The 27,156-nt window shown below is 38.7% G+C and overlaps 1 protein-coding gene across 3 annotated transcripts in view; it reads left to right on the top strand.

Annotated features, from left to right (window-relative positions):
- LOC136858381 (transmembrane protein 179) overlaps nucleotides 1–27,156 on the top strand; it is a 267,306-nt gene that overhangs the window by 155,972 nt on the left and 84,178 nt on the right. For all 3 annotated transcript variants that reach the window (XR_010858634.2, XM_067137882.2, XM_067137883.2), the window contains exon 4: nucleotides 17,983–18,108. Coding sequence is in view for 2 of the 3 variants with exons in the window: in XM_067137882.2 (XP_066993983.1) it covers nucleotides 17,983–18,108 (126 nt within the window). In the remaining variant the exon portion in view is untranslated. The remainder of the gene's footprint in view (nucleotides 1–17,982; nucleotides 18,109–27,156) is intronic.

Genomic DNA, 27,156 nt, shown 5'->3' with positions numbered 1-27,156 from the left:
TCCACATTTGACGTCGTGGGGTACTGGTGTGACACTTCCCTGTGGCGAAGCACGCCGGAATAGTTCCCACAGTAGCAAGGATAAAGTTAGTCACAGTTCGTATTTGGAATAATACGCAAATGAAACAATCTAGAACCTTCCGAGGTGCGGTGATCAAGCACTTCATAAAGAAAATTAAATTTATCGAGTACAGTCTCTGCACTGTACTCCACCAGCATAATACATTTGTTGAAATAAATGACAGTCCAAATTCCCGTACGTCGTGATTTTCAGATTAACACTGGCACTTAAGATCATAATGCAACACAGTTCAACGGTTAGACATAGTCTTTAAAGGAAATTGAGGCTGGCTAGAAATACTACCGCTGCTTTCACACAGTCTTTGAACGAAATCAATGCTGGCACAGTTAATGCAAGAACACAGTCTTTAAATGAAATAAAGCTGACACAATTAATGCGAGAACACAGTTTTTAAATGAATTCAAAGCTGACACCGTTTATGTGAGAACACAGTCTTTAAATGAATTCAAGCTGGCGAGAACACAGTCTTTAAACGAATTCAAAGCGGGCACAGTTTATGTGAGAACACAGTCTTTAAACGAATTCAAGCTGGCGAGAACACAGTCTTTAAACGAATTCAAAGCTGACACAATTAATGCAGGAACACAGTCTTTAAACGAATTCAAAGCGGGCACAGTTTATGTGAGAACACAGTCTTTAAACGAATTCAAAGCTGACACAATTAATGCAAGAACACAGTTTTTAAACAAATTCAAAGCGGGCACAGTTTATGTGAGAACACAGTCTTTAAATGAATTCAAGCTGGCGAGAACACAGTCTTTAAACGAATTCCAATATACAGCCGGACCGAGAGACGAATTATGTCGCGACGACTTACTTGCACACATTCGCTGACTCACGGCTTACTGCCGACTCACTCCACTCTCTGACTTCAGCACACTGCCGTCGCATACCGCGCACTCCCTCTGCTTTACTGCAGGCTTTCTGCTTACATTCTGCCTTACCCCAGGCTGGCGACTCGCTTATATTTCGTTCATGCAGCAATGGAACACGAAGGAACCTTCTGCGTGACGTCGCTTGTCCTTGGCCGGTGTTCTGGAACGTCGCGAACTTGCTCGCAGTTCCCATTATGCCTGTGCGCTCGGCGCAAGTTTTAAAGGCTTACGGCCGGGTGTTAGCGAGCTTCTCTTAATAAAAGAATGAAACGTGAATGCTCGTAGGGTGTTACCGTTTCATCTCCCCCCCTGCTCGGGAAAAAGAAAATTGCTGGGCGATTTTCTTTTCGCTCATCTCCTAGTAAAGTATTTCTTGAGATTGGCCGAGTTGAAGATCCCCTCAACGTCGCTATCTGCCCTTCCTACTTCGTAGGCACCATTATCTAGTGCGGTAAGTATCCTGAAGGGTCCTATGAACAAGGGACAAAATTTGGCGTAAATTCCCTGGTCAGGGTGTGAAACTGCAGGCTTGCGTATTAATACTAGGTCATCCACCTGTAAGGGTTGTCGAAATTTGTGATGTCGTAACTTCTTTTCTCGGATTTGAGCAGCGTGTCGTAATTGCCGAAGTGCCTTGGTAATGCGAGCTTGTTGGCTCACTGCTGCGTCAGGTTGATCAGGCAAAACTCGATCCCAAGGTCTGTCAGGGGTGAGGCCTTTATGTACACTCAAAGGGATGTCCTGAATAGACTCATGCATGGTGGTATTGACGATCCTTTGCATAATGGGCAGAACTTCAACCCACTTCCAATGCTGTTGTCCACAATACAATCTACAGAATCCGGCAATTTCGCGCATAACCCGTTCGGCTGGGTTGGCTTCCGGGTGTCGGATGGAGTTCATGATATGCCTTATCCCAAGTTCTTCCAGTGCAACTTGGAATTCCATGGAGGTAAACTGACTTCCATGGTCTGTTAAGAGAAATTCCGGCTTGCCCATCTCGGGAATGATGTTTCGACGAATCCTGCGGAGAATGTTCCCGGTATTTGCCTTCTGAATTGGAAGCAACATAGTGTATTTAGAAAATGCATCTATGGTGACAACAATGTATCTATTGGCACGTAACGCCTAGGGCAAAGGTCCATATAGGTCCATTGCGAAGATCTGGCCAGGTTTTTCAGGTATTAGAGGTCGTGGATATTCCCGGAGGAGCCTGTTATTGGGCTTGATCCTTTGACAAATATCACAAGTCCTAATGGTGTTACGGATGTCACGGCGTAAGTATTCCCAGGTAAACCTTTCTCTAATCAGGTTTAGGACCTTGTCCGTACCGGCGTGTCCAGAAATGGAATGGCAATGCCATATAATAGCAGTCCTTATTTGAGGAGGGGCATAAATACGATCTGTTGTTCTAGCGAGGTCGACGTACTTGTGAAGTAGGCCTTCATGGTAGCAAAAATTTTGAGCTATCCTAGATATACGAGGATACTCGTCGTCGTCTTGAGGGATAAATCCTTTTAAAAAACGAATCAGCTTATGGCTTAGAGGATCTCTTCCTTGAGCTTGCGCTAGATACTTTAGTCGTCGCAAGAACTCTTCGTCTTCCACATTCATGACTTCAATCGCATGGATCGAAACCTCATCTGTCGGATTCCGACTTAATGCGTCGGCTAGGATATTTTTCCTTCCGGGCCTGTGAACAACAGTGATATCAAATTGCTGTACAAACAGCGCCCATCGGGTTATCCGTTCGCTTGTAATGTCTGACTTGAGAATAAACGTCAGAGCTTGATGATCTGTGCAAATAATCACCGGATATCCAAAGATTATTTTCTTCCAGTAAACGAGAGAATGTACTACGTCAAGGGCTTCTAACTCTGTTATCGTATAAGTCTTTTCATGGGGTCTCAACTTGCGGCTCATGAACGAGAGAAAGATGCGAACTTCAGGTTCCCTTGGATCAATTTGGAAAAGAGCGGCACCGATCCCTACGTGGCTGGCGTCACATTCAATATAAAAGGGTAGCTCGTAATTAGGATAGGCGAGTTGAACATTGTCTTTCAACATCTGTTTTGTCGCCACAAATGCTTTATCGCAGACATCAGTCCACTTCCACCTGTTGTTCTTCCTCAACAACTGCTGCAGGGGTGCTACCGTTTCAGTAAAATTAGGGCAATGCTGTGCGAAGAACTGGCAGAGGCCTAAGAATTGCCTGATGTGTTTCATTCTTGTGGGTTTAGGAAATTCTAGAATACATTGAATCTTAGCCGGATTGGGTTTGATCCCATTCCCTCCAATAAGATGACCTAAAAACAAAACTTCAGTTTTGAAAAACTGGCTTTTCTTGGCGTTAATTTTAAAGTTCTTGGTCTGTAATTCCTCCAACACCTTATGAACATCTCGTACATGTTGTTCCAGGGACTCGGACGCGATGATGATATCGTCCACATAAATGGTGGTGATTGCCTTTACTTCATCGGAAAGTTGTTCCTCTAAGGCTCTGATAAGAACTGCACCAGAGTTCTTAATGCCAAAAGGGAGTCTAATAAAGGCATAAGTGACATTATCAAAGATGAATCCGGTAAATTTCCGACTATCTTCATCCAATAAAATGTGAAAATATGAAGAAGCCATGTCCATAGCAGAAAATACTTTCATGCTATGAAATCTCCTAATTACATCCCGGAGTAGGGGAGGGTGGTCATATTCTAACACAAGCCTATCGTTCAAAGCCCTCGCATCGAGGCATATGCGCAGATTACCATTTGGTTTTCTTACTATAGCCAGAGGATTAATGTAAGGTGTGACGCATTTTGATATGATTCCATCATTCTCCATCTGTTTAATGATGACCCGTGCTTCTTCCAAGTACTTCATGGGTATCGGATAAGGCCGTTTCTTATAAGGTGATGTGTCAGTAACATCTAAGTGGTGCTTGAAACCCTTAATGACTCCAGGTTTCTCAGAAAATACATCTGGAAACTTCTTAAAAAGCTCTTGGATTGCCTTTATCACTTTATCATCATCGTAATCTGGGCTTTCAGCTACATTGGCGAAAAGCGTGAAGTTGTAGTGGTCCTCGTTAAACTCATCATCGATAATGGATGCCATCTGGTCCTCTACGGGTCCCACTTCCTCGGGTCGCCCCTCTTCGTGGGCGCTTTCTTCGACAGGCGGAGCCTCGCTCATCTTGCCTTCTACTATGCCCACCGGGGTCTCACATTCCGGATTCTTCACGTCATTATAAGTAACCAACTGTAGCCCTACAGATTCGACGTGGAAAAATTTAATCACATTAGCGGGATAATCAATGATTCCCCCATGTTGAATGAGAAAGTCTGATCCAAGAATTAAGTCAAATTTCATTTGCGTCAAAATCAAAAATAGATGTTGGAACTTAACACCACCAATTTCTAACTCAAAAAACGCCTGGAATTTGCATTTAATAGCTTTGTCAGGAACTATGCCTTTAACCTTAACTTGAGCAACCGGCAAGATGGAGATGTAGGTCGTCTCCTGCGCCGCATCTATTAATTTCTGCGAAATTAGTGAGGCTTGCGATCCCGAGTCTACTAGAGAGTGGACAATCATATTGCCTAACTTAGTGATAATGATCGGTAAGCCGCGTTGTATCTGATGCTGTCGTGGTGTTGAATCCTCATATAGTAAATCTGCATCCTCTAAATACCAATGGTTAATGAGTGCGCTACATACTACTTCTCCTCCCTCCGGGTTTTCAGGCAGTCTCTTTATTGCTTCGACAAAGTTTTTTTTTTGTACCCGTAGCTCTTGGATCCATTTCCGTTCTCTCATTTCTTCTCTGTATCTCTGCCTGGTATTCCAAAGAAGCTGCTCCAGGTAAACCCTCTTCCCTGTTCTTATTCCTTACATACTCCGTAGTCTCTCTCCAACGTTTCTCTAATTCTTCCCGCTGGGAGTTCCTATTATCATTGGGTTGATTAGCTGCCTGCCTCCATGAAGGTCCAGGTTGAAACTTAGCCCTCCCTTCGTAGGGGCGATTCCTAGATCTTCTATACCGAAACGGAATATCTCGGCGAGTTTCTCTTTCCTCTCGCGGTTCTGGATTTACTTGAACCGGAGTTTTCATTTCCGTAAAGTTGGTTGTAGTTTCTTTGGTTCGACCTGCTTTTGCTGCGCTCTGAGTGTGCGCAGTATCGAGTTTCCTCAGGACATCATCGAGCTGCTCCAAGTCCTGGACGTTTGCTGCCACCAATATTTCCTGAACATTTGGTGGAAATTGCAGCGTTATGACCTGAATAAGTTCTTGCTCCGGTAAAGGAGGGTCGAAAAACTGCATCTTTTTAAGCTGAGATATGAGATAATCTGAATATCGCGAGGAATTGACGGACGTGTTATACTTTCTAGAGTATAATTGAAGTTTTATCAGGTGCTGAGCCTCAGCACTCCAAAATCGTCTAAGTAAGGCTTCCTTAAATTCTTCGTAAGTGTTAATACTGAATTTAAAAGCGGTAAACCACATTAATGCCTTGCCTTCTAACAATCGAGATGCTATTCGTAAACGACGGTCGGTCTTAACGTGATTTTCTTGAAAGAATTCTTCGAGGTTGAGGATAAACTCCTTAGCAGTATACTCCTCTTTCCCCGAAAATTTGGCTGGTTTTTCCTCAGTTATTTTAAAAATTGTGGAAACATTCATGGATTCTCCACTAGTGTTGTGAAGGCTAGATGATGAAACATCCTGTTCGATTTGCGATACTTTGCTGTTGAGAGCTTCTATACCCCCTTGGAGTTCAAGTTTTAGGGTTTTAATTTTCCCCTGTACGGAATTCTCAATTTCCTTGACCTCCTTCTCTATGTCGGTCTTGACTTCTGCTACATCGCGACAGATACGAGTAATCTGCGTGTGAGCATTATCTAACTGAGTCTTGACACGTTTATCGGCCTCCTCTTGCTGACTTTTCAGAAGAGTAATTTCGTTTCCCAACTTCATGAAATTATTTTTAACAGATTCATGAAGTTTGTCTTGAATAGACGCGATTTTAGTTTGCGCAAGAGATAATTGAGCATGGGACTCTTGAAATTCTTCCTTTAAGCTTTCTACTTCTTTAAGGACCTCCTGAGAAGAAGACGGGAAAGCAAGTTTTAAGTCCTCCGCCACTTGTGATTTTATATCTTGCTTAATGGTTTCTAAGTCACGTGTTAATCTTTCATTTATTTCCGTAAACTTAGAATCCATTCTTTTGTTAGATTCTTTAAATCTTTTTTCAATTTCGGCACCTGCACTATTGAGCCTACGTTCCAAATTATTATTAACTTCTGCAAATTTTTGATCAACAGATTCTGTCAATTTTACAATGTTGGCTTCATTAGCCTCCCTTAGTTGAGTGATACTACGATTAGTTGCTTCATTAGCCTCCTTAAGTTGACCTATACTAGCCTTAGTGGCTTCCAGGGTCGCGTTAGATTCTTTAAGTTGAGCTCCTAAAGTATTGTTAGATTCAGCAATTCTACGCCCGAGATTAGTGTTACTTTCCGTAATCCTGTCATTTAGACTGAGTTTCAAAGCCTCGATGGCAGCTAGTATATTTTCCATATTAATGTCGTTATTTTCACAAAATGCAGAAAATACAATCATTCACCTCATACGTAAAATCACCGTTATTGTCCAATTGTAAAGTTCAAAATTTACACCAACACAAAATATCAAACACTTGTGCATAAAATTAAATATCACCATTATTGTCCAATGGTAAAGTTCAAAATTTCACCAACACAAAATATCAAACACTTGTGCATAAAATTGAATATCACCATTATTGTCCAATGGTAAAGTTCAAAATTTCACCAACACAAAATATCAAAATTTATATAAGCCTGTGCATGAACATTATGCCTGAAATGTTTTACATAGCAAGAGAAAGAAAAAAAAATAATCACTTGTGCCATAAACTTGATCAGAGTTCTGTGCCAAAAGTTTAAAATTTCGTCAAAGTCATTGAATTGAACTTCGTAAAATTTTAACACATTCACTGAACTGGAATTAACGTACGTACTATGCACTTTTATTTGAATTGGTAAGTTAAGATATCACTGATTTCAAAGTTAATTTTTATCACTTTACTCTCTTTAATCTGGCCCCAACGTCACGGGTGCCACTATTCACTACCTTCTCTCTGTAACAGGAACGCCCGTACTTCAGTTTATCGGAGAGCATGAGGAACGACAAGGCGTGTACGGCCCATGCTAAGAGAGTAAGAGAGAAGGGTAGTGAAAAAAAAAATTCATGATTAAGTGGATCCTTCAGTTTATTCAATAAACAGGCAAATAATTACGTCACCTTTTATAGCTGAATTGTAGATTTGTCCCTGAGGGCGTGAAGAGGACGTTGTCCCGCGGCGGCTGCGTCGTCTTGCGGTCGGCGTCGGCGTTGTCTTCCGTCGATGACTCGAACCAGAGGCAGGAACGGGGAAATGTGGAGCTTCCACATTTGACGTCGTGGGGTACTGGTGTGACACTTCCCTATGGCGAAGCACGCCGAAATAGTTCCCACAGTAGCAAGGATAAAGTTAGAGTCACAGTTCGTATTTGGAATAATACGCAAATGAAACAATCTAGAACCTTCCGAGGTGCAGTGATCAAGCACTTCATAAAGAAAATTAAATTTATCGAGTACAGTCTCTGCACTGTACTCCACCAGCATAATACATTTGTTGAAATAAATGACAGTCCAAATTCCCGTACGTCGTGATTTTCAGATTAACACTGGCACTTAAGATCATAATGCAACACAGTTCAACGGTTAGACATAGTCTTTAAAGGAAATTGAGGCTGGCTAGAAATACTACCGTTGCTTTCACACAGTCTTTGAACGAAATCAATGCTGGCACAGTTAATGCAAGAACACAGTCTTTAAATGAAATAAAGCTGACACAATTAATGCGAGAACACAGTTTTTAAACGAATTCAAAGCTGACACCGTTTATGTGAGAACACAGTCTTTAAATGAATTCAAGCTGGCGAGAACACAGTCTTTAAACGAATTCAAAGCGGGCACAGTTTATGTGAGAACACAGTCTTTAAATGAATTCAAGCTGGCGAGAACACAGTCTTTAAACGAATTCAAAGCTGACATAATTAATGCAGGAACACAGCTTTTAAACGAATTCAAAGCGGGCACAGTTTATGTGAGAACACAGTCTTTAAATGAATTCAAGCTGGCGAGAACACAGTCTTTAAACGAATTCAAAGCTGACATAATTAATGCAGGAACACAGTCGGACCGAGAGACGAATTATGTCGCGACGACTTACTTGCACACACTCGCTGACTCACGGCTTACTGCTGACTCACTCCACTCTCTGCCTTCAGCACACTGCCGTCGCATACCGCGCACTCCCTCTGCTTTACTGCAGGCTTTCTGCTTACATTCTGCCTTACCCCAGGCTGGCGACTCGCTTATATTTCGTTCATGCAGCAATGGAACACGAAGGAACCTTCTGCGTGACGTCGCTTGTCCTTGGCCGGTGTTCTGGAACGTCGCGAACTTGCTCGCAGTTCCCATTATGCCTGTGCGCTCGGCGCAAGTTTTAAAGGCTTACGGTCGGGTGTTAGCGAGCTTCTCTTAATAAAAGAATGAAACGTGAATGCTCGTAGGGTGTTACCGTTTCAGTACCAAGATGGTTGGCTAGTGCACACCGTGGAGGCCACTGCATGGGCTAATTGGAGCCACTGTCAGTGCCAATGCACTATGAGAGACTTTGTCTCATTACCAAAAATTGATGCCTGCTCGGCCATCAGATGATGCAGATGTTGATTCTCATAGGGAATTTGTAATATTTGTCCCGAATGAGTAAATGGTCTGTTATTGGACATTACAAATTTTCCAGGTAACTCATTCCTGGTTGCCAGCTTTTCGCCCCCGTGTGCTAGGTTGGGCTCATCAGTTGGTACCTAGCACACCTACCAAGACGCATGGCTACTGCATACCATGGAGGACACTGCGTAGACTACTTTGAGCCACTGTCTCTGCCAATGCACTATGGGAGACTTTGTCTCATTACCAAAAATTGATGCCTGCTCGGCCATCAGATGATGCAGATGTTGATTCTCATAGGGAATTTGTAATATTTGTCCCGAATGAGTAAATTTATATTACCAATATAAATGGTCTGTTATTGGACATTACAAATTTTCCAGGTAACTCATTCCTGGTTGCCAGCTTTTCGCCCCCGTGGGCTAGGTTGGGCTCATCAGTTGGTACCTAGCACACCTACCAAGACGCATGGCTACTGCATACCATGGAGGACACTGCGTAGACTACTTTGAGCCACTGTCTCTGCCAATGCACTATGGGAGACTTTGTCTCATTACCCAAAATTGATGCCTGCTTGGCCATCATGTGATGTTGATTCCCATAGGCAATTTGAAATATTTGTCCCGAATGAGTAAATTTATTATACCAATATAAATGGTCTGTTATTGGACATTGTAAATATTCCAGCTAACTCATTCCTGGTTGCCAGCGTTTTGCCCCCGTGTGCTAGGTTGGGCTCATCAGTTGGTACCTAGCACACCTACCAAGACGCTTGGCTAGTGCATACCATGGAGGTCACTGCGTAGGCTACTTGGAGCCACCAGCAGTGCCAATGCACTATGAGAGACTTTATCTCATTACCAAAAATTGACGTCTGTTTGGCCATCAGATGATATAGATGTTGATTTCCATAGGGAATCTGAAATAGTTGTTCGAATGAGTAAATTTATAATACCAATATAAATGGTCCGTTATTGGACATTATAAATTTTCCAGCTAACTCATTCCTGGTTGCCAGCGTTTCTCCCCCGTGTGCTAGGTTGGGCTCATCAGGTGGTACTAGCACACCTAGCAAGATGCATGACTAGTGCATACCGTGGAGGCCACTACGTAGGCTACCTGGAGCCACCAGCAGTGCCAATGCACTATGAGAGACCTTGTCTCATTTTCAAAAAATGGTGCCTGCCTGGCCATCAGATGATAAAGGTGTTGATTCCCAATGGAATCTGAAATATTTTTCTGAATGAGTCAATTTATAATACCAATATAGTTGGTCCGTTATTGGACATTATAAATTTTCCAGCTAACTCATTCCTGATGGCCAGCGTTTCGCCCCCGTGTGCTAGGTTGGGCTCATCAGTTGGTACCTCGCACAACTACCAAGACACATGGCTAGTGCATACCGTGGAGGCCACTGCATAGGCTACTTGCCAATGCACTCTGAGAGTGTCTTATTACCAAAAATTGATGCCTGCTTGGCCATCAGGTGATGTAGGTGTTGATTCCCATAGGCAATTTGAAATATTTGTCCTGAATGAGTAAATTTATTATACCAATATAAATGGTCTGTTATTGGACATTATAAATTTTCCAGCTAACTCATTCCTGGTTGCAGGCGTTTCGCCCCCGTGTGCCAGGTTGGGCTCATCAGTTGGTACCTAGCACACCTACCAAGATGCTTGGCTAGTACATACCGTGGAGACCACTGCGTAGGCTACTTGGAGCTGCTGTCAGTGCCAATGCACTGTGAGAGACTTTGTCTCATTACCAATAATTGATGCCTGCTTGGCCAACAGATGTTATAGATGTTGATTCCCATAGGGAATCTGAAATATTTGTCCCGAATGTATGTTTTCAGAACTCACCCTCCTGATCAAAACCTCTTAGGGGTGTATTGCTTTAAGACCACTTCTTACTTGTGATATAAGACATACAGGAGGAACCATCATGTGAAATTTTAACCCTGTATGTCCAACGGTTTTAGAGAATATAATACTTTTGTTTTCAGGTATTAACCCCCATTTAACCCTTAAGGGCTGAAAATGTTCAAAACATGTCTCATTTAACATCTGATACATGAAGGAGAAATCCTTAAAAGTAATTTCAACATTGTCCGAAGAACAGTTTCGAAAGAATGTTTTTTTCGTTTTCAGGGTGTTAATCCCGTTTCATCCCCTTAGAGGTGGAATGTTTTAAAATCCTTCCTTTGTAGGTGCCTACACTGTAGTAGGAATGTATCCCAAAAATTTTATTTTTTATGTCCAGTAGTTTTGTCTGGGCATTGATTGACAATCTGTCAGGACATTGCCTTTTATATATATTGTACCGGGAACAATGAGGCATGAGGTTTATCAAAGGGGTTTCGGGATCTTATGGAGGGGTACAGGGAGGGTATGCGAAATTATAGTGTATTAATCTTTAAGAACACTTATTAATTTATTGAACTCAAAAGGTAGATTCCTTATCATTTTCTTCGATGACGATTTATATGCATAAAAATGGCTAGCTGTAGTTGAAGCTGTTGAAAGTAAAGCATTTAACCTCCACATGGCTTGTCAAAATGATGAATTTTTCTCTAAGTCTTTACATAGATTTATACTTGAATGAAAATAAATTATATCTTAAAGTTATGAACTCTTCTGATATTGTCTCTTTTGAGAATAAGTTCATTTTTAGTGAACGGAAACAAATAAAATATTTCATCACTTGTAACATAAGTTTTGTTTTTAAGTTTATAGCAGTCAAGATGCAAATTTATGCTGTATTTTACCTAAATTTAACACTGAGATTCGCAAAATGTGAAAGTGAAAATTAAACTGCGTCCTTTAAAGTTCAATCTTGATCTTTAAATAATTTTGGTAGACCCAAATGATTCTAGTTCAAGTTCATATTGTTCGTTGAGCTACTCACTCCAAAACTCACTGATTTTGTTGTTTCACTCATGAAAAGTTAGTGTAGTGGAACTACAAAGTTTTTAAAGCCTGTATTACTGAAACACTGGACTGGATTGAAGGACATGTAGTTCAACGAACGACAAGTTGAGCTCCCTGTAGTCGGAAGTCGTGATGTCCACCATGGTACCACGTTCGAATCCCTCATTGAATCGTGATATGATGTCCCTCGTCAAACCACGATCTTCTTTCCTCGTCGACAGGTGTAGATAAGCGTTATAGGCACTTGTCAGGATTTATCGTATTCAAAATATACTGAAAAATAGTCCAGTTACATCTAGGTTTAAAATGTTCCTGGGTTTGTAATCGTTGGTCAGCTCCTGCAATCTTCTATCGATCCATTCTTCCACAGTTTCATCACTAACTGCATTAGATTCCCCACACACTGTTTTATACGTTAGGTTATACCTTTTCCTAAATCGGTATATCCAGCCATTGGACGCGCTGAAATTTTCAATGCCAAGAATGTTTGCCACTTTAAGCGCCTTTTCTCTTAAGAGCACACCATCAATTGGAATGCCTGTGGCTCTTGAAGTTTCAAACCAACTTTTTACAATTTTTTCCATTTTCTCGTATTTGCAGTATGACGCATACATCCTTTTCTTGGAGTTTGGTCCACATTCTGAAGCACTTGATGTAATGCTTCCTCTGTTTTTCAGAATTGTATTCAGTGTGGATACAGGAAGCTGCAATTCGCGTGCCAATGAAACACGTGTTCCACGGTATGAATCAACCTTTTCTTATATTTGAACCTTCTCATCCATAGTGAAACTTTTTCTTTCCTTCTTTTTTTCCATTATTAGCAGGAAAACAATAAAGCAATAACAAAGAAGAATTAACAAATACACACGACGGGAAAGGAAGATCGCGGCAGTTCACTTTGACCGCTCGACTCACATAACAAGAACAAAAAACGTAACAAATAACAAAAATAAATGTGACGAATCAGCGACAATAACTTTAACAATTCCAACAACAAACGCAAGTGTAAAACAATAACCGTGAAATAACGAACTCAGGCAAGACGAATACTGATTCACTTGATAACGTCTACTTCTTGTGGCTTATACTGTATTTAGCAATAAAGCAAACACCTGATATCTTCTTCTTCTTCTACTTCTTCTCCTCCTCCTCCTTTGCAGTTTTGTTGGGCTCTTCATTTTGCCATTACCCAGATACTGTATGTGCGATATTATACATGTTTTTGATTTCTATTGGACGTTTGTTTACTTGCATTCAAAAGTCATAGGATTATGGTGGAACGTTTGTGTGTATGTGAGATTTAGAGAGATAATTCAATTTGTTGTCGGATTTGAAAATAAGGTTTAGGATGTTCTGGAAAACACCTGATATCAAAGAATGCGCTGCGTTGGTTAAGCAGAAGTTCAATACTGAGAGTTCTAAGAGTTATTATAGACCATGGTTGTTTGATTTGGCCGTAATGCCATGGTTATTCAAAGCGGTTTAGGTTAGTTGCGACGCCATTTTATCTCGAATTTTTTCCTCTCGAACGACCTGTCGTGGCGTAAATGGCGGGAAGCATAAAACGTTGCAAACGTAAATTTGAGGATTTTAATATATATTGTGAGCATAGGAAATCTCAGGGGACCAACAAAAAATGTTGTAAAAGACAGGAAAACGTAAAAGCCTGGAACGTAAAATTGGGTAATACTGTAGTTCGTCCGTTATTGGACATTATAAATTTTCCAGCTAACTCATTCCTGGTTGCCAGCGTTTTGCCCCAGTGTGCTAATTTGGGCTCATCAGTTGGTAATAACACACCTACCAAGACGCATGGTCTGTGCGTACCATGGAGGCCACTGCGTAGGCTACCTGGAGCCACCAGCATTGCCAATGCACTATGAGAGACCTTGTCTCATTTAAAAAAAAATATGCCTGCCTGTCCATCAGCCGGCCCCGTGATGTAGGGGTAGCGTGCCTGCCTCTCACCCGGAGGCCCCGGGTTCGATTTCCGGCCAGGTCAGGGATTTTTACCTGGACCTGAGGGCTGGTTCGAGGTCCACTCAGCCTACGTGATTACAATTGAGGAGCTATCTGACGGTGAGATAGCGGCCCCGGTCTAGAAAGCCAAGAATAACGACCGAGAGGATTCACCGTGCTGACCACACGACACCTCGTAATCTGCAGGCCTTCGGGCTGAGCAGCGGTCGCTTGGTAGGCCAAGGCCCTACAAGGGCTGTAGTGCCATGGGGTTTGATTTGGTTTGGTTTGCCTGTCCATCAGATGATCATCTGATGGCGAAACGCTGGTAACCAGGAATGAGTTAGGTGGAAAATTTATGATGTCCAATAACGGGCCAACTATATTGGTATTATAAATTTACTCATTCGGAACAATATTTCAGGCTCCCTATGGGAATGGACATCTTATCATCTGTAGGTGTTATTTCAAAGCTCGAGAGTAGTTTTAATTGTCTGTATTGAACACAAGGTACAGGGGAGCTTTTGGAAAATTGGGTCCAAATGACACTCATGTTTGGGCTATCAGTACTTGAACCCATGTCATGTTTTCCCATTATACAACTATTGTAAGTCGTACTGGGTCCAAGTAGGTCTTAAGTTCTTCAACACCACCATTCACATACACTGAAAAACACAGCAAACATTTTAATAACCACCAGATGATAGGCAGTAGACAACTTATTTTAGATTTGAACAAGATATTTTTATAATAAAATCTTAATACCTCTGTGTCTGTTCTAATGTCACTAATTCATTTCAATCAACTAAGAGCTTCATTTTTATTTTAATACTACACAGGTTGCAAAGTCTTACAGCTGGAGTGAAAATTAACCTCTTTTCATTAACTTAGGAGGATTAATTTTCAACTTAATGTCACACCATTTGTAAAGAAGTGCATCCTTCTCTTTCAGGCATCTCCAGGCTTTTTTGGTAGACTCCATGTAATCTACAATGGAACCATCACTGCGAGTACTCAGTACTAGACCTGGAAACTCTTTCCTATTCCATAGAACAAGAACAAAATCTCCTTCTCCCACATTCTTCAATAAAGGTTTATCTTTACCATTTCCTTTGCTGGAAACAGCAACGTTTTGTTCCAAAGGACTTACAAATTCATCCTCACTACTAGAAATGCAGATCACTGTGTCCAGAAGACTGAAGGCTGAAACTATCATCATTCCCAGAGGGTGATGTTTCTTCCTTTCCCTTCTTTTTCCTTTTGTCCTTTTTAGGTGGACAAACTCATTTAGGAGTTGAAGGTTCTTGTGTCTGAAGGTCACTTTCACAAATACTTTTTCCAGGGAGCACTTGCAATTTCTTCCTTCTTTTGATGCGAGGAGTACTGGTAACAAATTCATTCCTCTTTTCCTCAAGCTGTGCCAGAAATGCTTCTCCAATCAAATTCAAGTTTGCAGATCTATGTTGATTAGGTAATCGACTAATAATTTCCTCTTTATTTATTCGAAATATTCCCGACTTCTTGAACCCAGACTTTAAATTGTCAGATAAGTTTGGGGCTAATTCCTGTAGCACTTTCAGCAGCATTGGGAACTGATTTTTTGGCAGTGTTGAAATCCTTTTCCAATCATCTGATTGTTTCCGTTTAGTGAGAATATCCCTCCATTTCATTTTAAGAGGCCTGAAGTAAGCAATATCCAGGGGCTGAGTTAAATGGGAAGAATTTGGTGGCTAATAGAGAAAGTGAATAATATTTTCCTCACACAATTTGATAACATTCACGCTGAAATGAGAGGTCAAATTACGAAGGTTGATCAAATATAAAAGGGATTTTGGTTCCTGAACATCAACAGTTGGTAGGACTAGTCCCGCGCTTCTGCTATGCTTAGGCGGGACCGTTAGGAGTGGGGAGAGCGTGCTGTTAGATCTTTCCTGCCATTTCATCAGTAATGCTCAAGATATTGGAGCAACAGGTGCACCCCTGCACTGCGTAGCGCATAATTATAAAATTTCTTGCTCGTGAAGGAGTTACATCGGCGGAAGTTTGCCAGAGATTGACTGCACAGTTCTGTAATCAAACATTGTCAAGGACACGTGTGTGTATAAGGAGTGGCAGAGGAAAGGGGAGGCAGCACCATTGAAAGCCAAGACTCGACTGTCAGCTGGAAAGGTTCTTGCAACTGTTTTCTTTCGATCGGTGAGGCATTTTGCTGGTCGAATTTTTGCATGAGCGATGCACAATCAATGCTGCTTTCTACTGCGAGCTGTTGAACAAGGCAAGGGTTGCATATCGCCGCAAAAGAAGAGACCAACCGATTCGACAGTGCGCAGTCCCATACTGCAGCTCTAACTGTCTCCAAGCTACAGGAAATGCACTGGACTACACTTGATCATCCTTCTTACAGCTCAGACTTATCACCCTGCGATTTCCATTTGTTTGGACTGCTTAAAGAAGCTCTAGGAGGGCAACGATTTGAGGATGACGAGAGTGTGGAAGACTTCGTGCGCAACTGGCTGGTGACACAACCTTGTTCTTTTTATGATGAGGGCATCAAAAAGCTGCCCATACGCTGGAACAAATGTATTTCCAAAAGCGGGAAACTATGTGGAAAAATAAATTGTAATTGTCTTGTGTTTTTCAATAAATGAATTTAAATAAAAGTAACATCCCATTTATATTTGATCCCCCCCCCCCTCCCTTGTATCTCCAGTGAGGACCTTGTTCCCCTCTTGGTTCTTAAGGTTTGGTAGGACATGAGAAATGACCCACTCTTCAAAAATTGCCAAATCCAACCGTGTTTACTCCTATTGTAACGAGTTCAAGTGGGTCCATTTTCAGTCCATGTTGTCCAAAGATTCTTAGTCTTATAAATGATGTAACAAGGAAGTGAAGTTCCTGCCTGCATTATCACAGAACATGGCACTGGTGCTGGACTTCCTAGAATTCAATATCCTTTCTGGATATTTACATCCTATGCGGCAAATAACCATCTTTTTCCCAGGATCGTCACTCATGTTGGTCTCGTCGTAATTGTAAATGTTTTCTGGGGGATACCGTCAAGTAAATCACTCATATTGTCAATGTATTCACTGATAACATTTTCATCCACTGCTGCATGCGCCCGCTTTATATTAGCAGCAAATAATATTGTTAACTGGGGGTGCCTGTTCAAAATTAATTTCACCCAATCACGCCCTGGAAGATTGTCTTTGAAGGCTGTTACAGTTCCTCGTGCATAGCCAAGTAAGACTTCACAATAAATCTGAAATCAAATTTGTCAACGGGAAATCCGAAATTACTGATGTTGTCAAGGTAGCCAGCAAAGGCTAGCTCTTCTTGTTCAGTAAACACTTTGGGATGACCCGGTTTCTGACTGCATTTGTTTTTTAATCTTCTCTTGATGGTTGATCTACTTATTTTAAAGACTTTTTCAGCTACCTTTGTGACATTTGTCGTGACTGAATCAGTGATAAACATTCTTCAAGCTGTTGGTCAGAATGATCTGCATATTTTTGACTTCCAGGCAGTCTTTTATATTTGTACACCATAATGCTCAGACCTGTGAAGGAAAGAAAAAAAAAAGTTACATTTTGAAGTATGTAAATTATAGAAACAGGCCAGTTATCACATTCTACAAGATAAATCAAATGTTGCAGGCTGCTTGGACCCACTTCTAGACGTGGGACCAAGTGGCCCGGTTATTGTGGTTATGTGTACTCACTCTATAAATCACAAATTTCTACAAAAACCTTGCTATGTCTGAGAAAGATTCCTGCAGCATGTTGTTGCCCTATATGTAATTGCTTACATGTTTCTTACCAATCTTCTGGCTTCCAAGAAGATACAGTGGACAGATAAAAGTTTACAGTGAACAAATCACGCCACTTTAGTCGAACCACTGTATAGACCGTGCTGCTGCTTAGTAGATTACTGCAAAACCAGTTCAAACTTGCATAGTCCTACATTCTGATGCCACCTAATGGAAGGAACAGCGAACTACTTGGATATCACATTGTATAACGGACTTCAGAAGATGAAAACTTTTTTTTTTTTTTTTTTTTTTGCATGTGGGTCCAAGTAACATCTTAAGGGTCCAAGTAGCCCATCATTACGGTACTCAGAATGAATGATAAGAAGTGTGAAACTAAATGAGGTCACAGAGCTAGTTGCAAATAGAGGTTTGTTGAGACACTTAGTTAATTCACAAAAACTTGCAGGCTGAGAACTGATAGGCATAACAGTGTATTATTAACTTGTATACATGTATGTATGCCCATTGTTAGTCTGTGTTCTTGAAAATTCTCTCTTAGCCAATATTTTTTCACTTGTGTCTTTGTAGGTTGCAAGTTGGATCAATGTTTGTTCGTGGATATTGGGTGTATTATTACTTCTACTCAGATGTCTTTGTGTTGCTGATTTCACTGTCATGAAGATTACAGTTATTGCTCCTACTCCAGATGATGAGGTACAGTAGAACTGCTTTATGATGTATTTCTAAGGACTCTTCAGAATTTTGCTTTAACTGTGTGACTTATTGTACTTATCTTAAGAGTGTATTAGAAATAAATTATCCATCCTTTAGGATAAATGGTTATATGTATTAATATGCTATTTATTAATGTATAATATTGACTAATTTATACACGGTAGAATGTACAACAGTACCTCAATGGTGAATGTCCTCTTCAGACTCTATGTCGATATGCGAGGACAAATATATTTTAATTCCTGAATTTCAGTGTAATTCGAATTGCCCAACAATTTTGTTTGTGGTGAGTTCTCGGTGCTTATTTTTATAACTTCACAGACTCTCACAATTTTGTAAACCTTTCTGGGCCTTTTAAATGCCCTATACTAAAAGCTACAGTGTGTTTGTAAAGGACAGGGATGCAGATTATCATAATAGGATTACTGTGAGAGTTGTACAGCCCTTTCTAGGGGTTTCTTGGTCCTACAAATTAAGAAAAACCACATTTGTTGTTGGAGTTACTTTAAGATGAACCTTGCCAAATGGCGGATTCTTGAGTCTCTTCTTCCTACAGATACAAGGTCAGACCGAGAATGTGTTGAAGAAGAAGGTGAACAGTATATTTTTGATATTGATTATGTGTTGATCCATATAAATGGACATCAGAACAGAAATCACATAGGCTTAAGGAACTCATCTGTAAAACTTCAAAAGCAGAAAATATAGTCTACTGCTAATGATGGTCATATTGGCAGTACTGAAATTCCAGACAATGATATCTGTGTATTTATCCCAAAATGTGAGTGTTGGGGCTGAAGAGGATATAATTGGAAAGTAAATATTCAATGCTTATAATTCTTGTAAAACAGCATTTGAATGGGAATGTGTAGGGGTCTCAGCCACATGTTTTAACATTAGAATATATACCGTACGGTAAGTATTGTCATCAAGCGAGTGGCTGCATGGTTTGTGTTATGTAGCTATCAGCTTGCATTTGGGAGATAGTGAGTTCGAAGCCCACCCTTGGCAGCCATGAAAATGGTTTTCTGTGGTTTCTCAGTTTTCAAACGAGGCAAATGCTAGGGCTGCACTTTAATTAAGGCCATGGTCATTGTCTTCCCCCTCCTAGCCCTTTCCTAACACATTGTCACCATAAAACCTATTTATGTTGGAGCAATGTAAAGCAAATTTAAAAAAATAATAAAAAATAAGTGTTGTTGAAATTAAAGTATTTAGCCAATAAGGGTTTGTCATTTTATTGTGGACATATTTTTCTTTTCTAAACATATTTACACATCTTCAAGACAAAGCCGATGTACAGTGGGAATTTCTACCCCTGGGGTAGATGATTTGCTCAGCTAGGGCTCTGTAACGTGGAACTCTCCTCACTATGTTCATACTTTGAGGAATTTTTACGTGCCGCTCTATCCTCTTGAATGCATTTTTTATATTGATGCTATTTAATGTCTATATGTTGCAACACATTAAAATTTAATGAATTTGATGAAAATTGGTATGTAAAAAAGGTATAATATAACTATTAAGATAGTTTATTTGAATCCGTCTTGATCAATACACTCATTAAATGAAAGAACTATTTATTCAACCAAACATGTTTCGGGAAATCTCAACCATTCCCTTCCTTAGTGGTCAGATCAAAGAACAAAACATTATCACACAATCTTTTGTTTTACAATTTAAAGTTGTCCTAATACACCATATCAAACAGTAAAGAGAAATATTATAAAAATGATCAATACATAAAATTTTGGTTGAACTGAATGAGAATACTATATAAATTTAGGATCTTCAAGTTTTTCTTCTTTTCTTCTTTTTGCTCCTTAAATGATCATATGCTAGTCTGTACAGTGGGTTATCTTCTGCACTTCTCTCATTTAAACTTGATTCAAAATTATTTTTTTGTAAGGCAAATTTCTAAATTTTCCAAAACATTCATTAATTTTCCCTTTTTGGCCAAATGTAATAATTTCGTGTCATTGGAAATGTCTGTAAATTTATGATTTATTTCAGTCATATGTTCTCCCATTGCCGAATATCTTTTATGTTTAACCGCATTGACATGTTCTTTGTACTTATAGCCAAACTTCTACCAGACTGTCGTATGTATCCTTGTTTACATGTTTGGCATGTTAATTTGTAAATTCCTGATTTATTAAATATACATTTATTCTCTATCTTTTCTGAATTGAAAATTATCTTATTAGTATTATTATCTATTTTATATGTGACATTGATGTTGTTGTGTGTGTCCTCCGCGCTCAAGCGCCGCGCCTACAAGCTCCGCAACCCGCCGCATCACCGATGTTTCCAGAGCCTACGAGAGGACTGCACTGCGCCTGGCATGCTCGTCGGTGACATCAGCCAAGCGCTATATAAGGAGCGACATTCCTCGCCTTACCGAGGACTACCCCACTGTCCAACAGCCAGCCCACACCGCAAGTCAAACACGGAGGCATTCCTCTTAAAAATGTGTCTTGAACAGGTGGACAGATTGCTGGTTGTGAGGTCTCACCTCAGGACTCTGCCTCATCTTCCCTGATTCCCGTAGCCACGTCGAGCCCTGAGTCAAGCATTCTGCTACACTCCCAAGTCCTCACCAGTGCTCTGATGACTATCTTAGCATTCTGCGAATTAAGATATTGATACAAGTTCCTTGCAAGTCTAAGTCCAAAACTAGCATTATATTAACGCGACTCTCTCTACGATAGTTTTTGACTATCCACGGACATTTCCCAGTGAAATAGACTATCTCCTCAAGATGGGTGTAAAGGTGTATATAGGACTCTCTCTCTGTAAATATATATTTGTGCCACAGACTTTCAGTCTATCATTTAATAACAGCATTAACTGCGTGCATTCAATCAAGCTTCAAGACATGTTTCATTTTATTTCTTGTAAATACTGTATAAAACTCTTGAAGAAATAAACTTTATGTTGTGTTACTGTATACCAAGTTCTTTGTATACAACAGATGTTCTTTTTCCTGAAAATTTTAGCCAGTTGATAAGAATGCTTATTTCAAAAAGTTAGAACTGCAAATTTCTTTTTCTCTTTTCGCTCTTTAATTAAAGTTGTTTTTGGTTCATTTTTCACTTTATTTATCATTCTGTTAATAAATATTTTTCAATATCTGTTGCTATGAGCAATTTGATGGATTATATTTATCTCTCTATTATGATTCTTCTTAGGCATAGGTATGCTCATAGCTCTGTTAATTAAACTGTAAAATGTTGCCTTTTTATGTTGACCTGGATGATTGGAGTCATTTCTTATAATAGTATATGTTTGAGTAGCTTTTCTGAAAATTTGAAAATCAAAATGACCAGAATTTCTAGTAACTGTTAAATCTAAATAATTTTAAGTCCTATTATTTTCAGATTCCATCATAAAATGCAATTGTTTATCCAAAGTATTTAAATACTCTAATATACCATCAGGTTTAACCTTTTGTTCATTGATAATAACAAATATATCATCGACGTATCTCAACCATGTAATCAATCCATCTATTTTATCCACTATTTTATTATATTCAATGTAATCCATAAATATGTTAGATAAAATACCTGAAGCCGGCGAACCCATTGCTAGGCCTTTAGACTGTTTCTTGTTTATGAATTTTCGGTAGTGCCCTTAAAGTAGGTATTTCTGGGTTCATGTTAATTAAACTGTTTAATTACAAGAAATTCCTATTAGACCAATAGTTAATTTTAGAAATAGTCCAGTTTATGAATTTTCGGTAGTGCCCTTAAAGTAGGTATTTCTGGGTTCATGTTAATTGAACTGTTTAATTACAAGAAATTCCTATTAGACCAATAGTTAATTTTAGAAATAGTCCAGTATATAAGACGGCCAAATTCATACAAATATTTTTAAAAGAACACTGTAAGTTTTATAACCAGACGCACCTAATTAATACTATTGACTTTTGTAACAGAATTAAAAACATTGAGCTAACAGACTACTACACGATACATCGTTTGGATATCAAAGATATGCACTCCAACATTCCTATCGTAGATAATATAAAAATTGTAAGAGAGAATTTAATGCAACACAGCAAATTAAGTAAGGTGATAATTGAAGAATTTTTAACATTACTAGAATTTACTTTGGAAAATAACTATTTCATTTTTGACAACAAAATTTACAAACAGTCTAAAGGCCTAGCAATGGGTTCGCCAGCTTCAGGTATTTTATCTAACATATTCATGGGTATCATTGAATATAAAAAAATAGTGGATAAAATAGATGGATTGATTACATGGTTGAGATACGTCGATGATATATTTGTTATTATGGATGAACAAAAGGTTAAACCTGATGGTATATTAGAGTATTTAAATACTTTGGATAAACAATTGCATTTTACGATGGAATCTGAAAATAATAGGCCTTTAAATTATTTAGCTTTAACAGTTACTAGAAATTCTGGTCATTTTGATTTTCAAATTTTCAGAAAAGCTACTCAAACATATACTATTATAAGAAATGACTCCAATCATCCAGATCAACATAAAAAGGCAACATTTTACAGTTTAATTAATAGAGCTATGAACATATCTATGTCTAAGAAGAATCATAATAGAGAGATAAATATAATCCATCAAATCGCTCATAGCAACGGATATTCCAAATTATTTATTAACAGAATGATAAATAAAGTGAAAAATGAACCAAAAACAACTTTAATTAAAGAGCGAAAAGAGAAAAAGAAATTTGCAGTTCTAACTTTTTGAAATAAGTATTCTTATCAACTGGCTAAAATTTTCAGGAAAAAGAACATCAATGTCACATATAAAATAGATAATAATACTAATAAGATAATTTTCAATTCAAAAAAGATAGAGAATAAATGTATATTTAATAAATCAGGAATTTACAAATTAACATGCCAAACATGTAAACAAGGATACATACGACAGTCTGGTAGAAGTTTGGCTATAAGTACAAAGAACATGTCAATGCGGTTAAACATAAAAGATATTCGGCAATGGGAGAACATATGATTGAAATAAATCATAAATTTACAGACATTTCCAATGACATGAAATTATTTTATTCGGCCAAAAAGGGAAAATAAATGAATGTTTTGGAAAATTTAGAAATTTGCCTTACAAAAAAATAATTTTGAATCAAGTTTAAATGAGAGAAGTGCAGAAGATAACCCACTGTACAGACTAGCATATAATCATTTAAGGAGCAAAAAGAAGAAAAGAAGAAAAACTTGAAGATCCTAAATTTATATAGTATTCTCATTCAGTTCAACAAAAATTTTATGTATTGATCATTTTTATAATATTTCTCTTTACTGTTTGATATGGTGTATTAGGACAATACTTCTTTAAATTGTAAAACAAAAGATTGTGTGATAATGTTTTGTTCTTTGATCTGACCACTGAGGAAGGGAATGGTTGAGATTTCCCGAAACATGTTTGGTTTAATAAATAGTTCTTTCATTTAATGAGTGTATTGATCAAGGCAGATTCAAATAAACTATCTTAATAGTTATATTATACATTCAGACTAGTCAATACGGACCAAACACAATATTAACCTATCATGGTTAAGTTTATTAACATTGGTATGTAAAGTCGGGGAATGAGGCACTATAATCTAGCCTATAAATCATTTTATTCATACTGACTGAAATAGTAGCTTAGGAAAAGGCCTAACATTTAATTCTAAAATATTGATGTTATTAATGGTCCTATTGATAAATATAACATAACTAAAGTTATAAGGAATTAAATTTCTGATCCTTTCTGTCTTATACATTTTTATCGCACCGGCTCTGATAACAGATTCACAAATATTTTTGTTGTTGTTGCTAAGTCCATATCAACACCAAACCACGAGAAAATGAGGTGAACAGAATTTAATTGTAATCGGTATGTAAAGTCTAGGAATAAGGTGCTACAGTTTAGGTTCTGAATAATTTTTATTCATGCTGGATGAAATGGTAGGTTAGGGGAAGGTGCCTAAAATTTAATTTTTTACATACCTACCTATGTTATGAGTCCTATCGAAAAGTATTGCATCATCATCATCAATCGGTTTACTCATTGCTGAGCGTTGTGACCTCATTTCTTCACTTAATTAGTAACTGCATCCTTAATGAGATTTTTCCATCCTGAGCGGTCTTCAGCTCTTCTTAAGATATTGTGAATAGGTAGACTGGTGATCTTCTTTGCTTGGCCTAACCATCTACTTGTTGTTCTGCCTTTTGGTATGGTGCCTTCAATTTTGCCTTGCAGAATGGTCTTTTCTAAATTGTCTCCTTCTCTCCTCAAAATGTGTCCCAGAAATTGGAGGTAACTTTCACTAACGTGGACAGATAAACGTTTTGTGATGCTCAGTTTTTCTATAATGGAGGCATTTGTTCTTCTTTCTGTCCATGGTATACGGAGCATTCTCCGCCAACACCACACCTCAAAGGCATCTATTCGGTCACTAGCCTTCACAGTATTGCATACCATAACAAAATTTGTAGAGAATACAAGTTTCAATCATTTATGTCTTATGTGGTTTTACCGTACCAACTATAATAATAGGATTCATGAATTTGGACCTTTTTTGCTTAGTCCATATAAACGCCAAGCATTGCTAACGTGGAAATATTGATTAATCCTGTTAACTGGTGATGGTTTTTGTCATGATTGTCTTAATGTGTAAAATAACGTGCTCATCGGTCTGTATCGACAAGGAAGTATGTGAAGATGGTCATAAAAATGAGAAAAAATTGTGAAGGAGCGATCGCTTGAAGAATAAGACAAGAGGGAATCATGAAAGATGCTCTAATATCCCAGAGTTGGAAGAAAAGCAAAAGTGAAGATCTACAATGTCGAAGCTCATAAAACTGATCAACAATAACATTACATTGATCATTGTTTTGATGTGATTTGTCTCTTCTGCTGCCACTCATCTCCGATAGATGGAATTACTGCTGCATCACAAGTGAAACAACGTGCCTGAATATTGGTGGAAAGTAACTGCCTGCCTGGCAGATGATATAGATGTTGATTCCCATAGGAAACCTGAAATATTTGTTCGGAATGAGTAAATTTATATTTTATATATATATATATATCAATTTTTGGTAATGAGACAAAGTCTCTCGTAGTGCATTGGCACTGCCGGTGGCTCCAAGTAGCTTATGCAATAGCCTCCACAGTACGCACCAGCCATGCGTTCCGGTAGGTGTGCTATTTATCAACTGATGAGCCCAACTTAGCACACTGGGGCAAAACGCTGGCAACCAGGAACGACTTAGCTGGAAAATTTATAATGTGCAATAACAGACCATTTATATTGGTATTATAAATTAACTCATCAGGGACAAATATTTCAGGTTCCCTATGCGAATCAACATCTATATCACATACCACTCAGTCGAGCATCTCGTCTCCTTTCTCCCAGATCTTCCCAGCCCAAACTTTACAACATTTTTGTAATGCTACTCCTGCGTCAGAAATCACCCAGAGCAAATTGAGCTGCTTTCCTTTAGATTGTTCCTACTTCTTGAATCAAGTAATTCTGGTGAATGTCCCATACACTGCAACCATACTCTAGTTGACGTCTCCGGAGACTTATATGCCCTCTGCTCTTTACATCCTTACTACAACCCTTAAATAGCCTCATAACCTTGTGGAAAGATCTGTACCCTTTATTTACAATCTCATTTATGTGATTGCCCTAATGAAGATCTTTCCTTATATTAATATCTAGGTACTTACAATGATCCCAAAAGGAACTTTCACCCCATCAATGCAGCATGTAAAACTGAGAGGACTACCTGAAACTACCTGAAGTTTAACCCCGTTTATCATCATACCGTTGCCTACTGTCCATCTCACAACACTATCGAGCTCATTTTTCAGTTTCTCACAATCATCTAACTTATTTATTATTTTGTACAGAATAACATCATCTGCAAAAAGCCTTATCTCTGATTCCACTTCTTTACTATCATTTATATATTTAAGAAAACGTGAAGGTCCAGTATTACTGCCTTGAGGAGTTCCCCTCTTTATTATTACAGGATCAGATAAAGCTTCACGTACTCTAATTATCTAAGATGTATTCTCTAGAAATATAGCCACCCATTCAATCACTCTTTTGTTTAGTTCAATTGCACTCATTTTTGCCAGTAGTCTCCCATGATCTGCCCTATCAAATGCCTTAGATAGGTCAATTGTGATCCAGTCCATTTGACCTCCTGAATCCCAAGACATCTTCTATATCTTGCTGGAATCCTACAAGTTGAACTTCAGTGGAATAACCTTTCCTAAACCCAAACTGCCTTCTATCAAACCAGTTATTAATTTTGCAAACATGTCTAATATAATGAGAAAGAATGCTTTCCCAAAGCTTACATGCAATGCATGTCAAACTGTGTGGCCTGTAATGTTCAGTTTTATGTATGTCACCCTTTCCTTTATACACAGAGGCTACTCTAGCAACTCTCCATTCATTTGGTATATCTCCTTCAAGCAAACAATAATCAAATAACTATTGTACTTCAGATTCAAATAAGTACTTCTCTTTCTTGTGAATACAGTGCGAGGGTGTGATATATGTACTATCACACAACGCCTTCTTGGTGAAGTGAGGATATCATATATTATGTTTCACCACAAAACAGACCTTCATACAGAATCCTAGAATGACATAACTGAACACTTAAATTACTGTGATATATATACATTGTGTCTACTTCATTGTATTCACACATGCAAAATACAGTTTGTCCAAACAGCAATAATAATAATAATAATAATAATAATAATAATAATATGGCTATATACAAACAACTCTGATTGTTTCATACATCCTTGAACACAGTCCCTTCTTACTACTGAACACTAGCTCAAAATTGATAATATTTACATCTAAGGTGTAGATCCTGTCTCTTATATATGCAAGACTATGGATATTATATGTCCCAAGGACCTTATCGTCAGAGGTTAGGAACCAATAATCACACTTGCCTATTCTACTGTCCACTGTATATGGACCCTGATA

The sequence above is a fragment of the Anabrus simplex genome, chromosome 1 (genome assembly GCF_040414725.1).
Source record: "Anabrus simplex isolate iqAnaSimp1 chromosome 1, ASM4041472v1, whole genome shotgun sequence".
In the NCBI taxonomy this organism is placed as follows: Eukaryota; Metazoa; Arthropoda; class Insecta; order Orthoptera; family Tettigoniidae; genus Anabrus; species Anabrus simplex.
The sequence above is the reverse complement of the archived record's forward strand: the minus strand, read 5'-3'. Positions and strand labels throughout refer to the sequence as shown.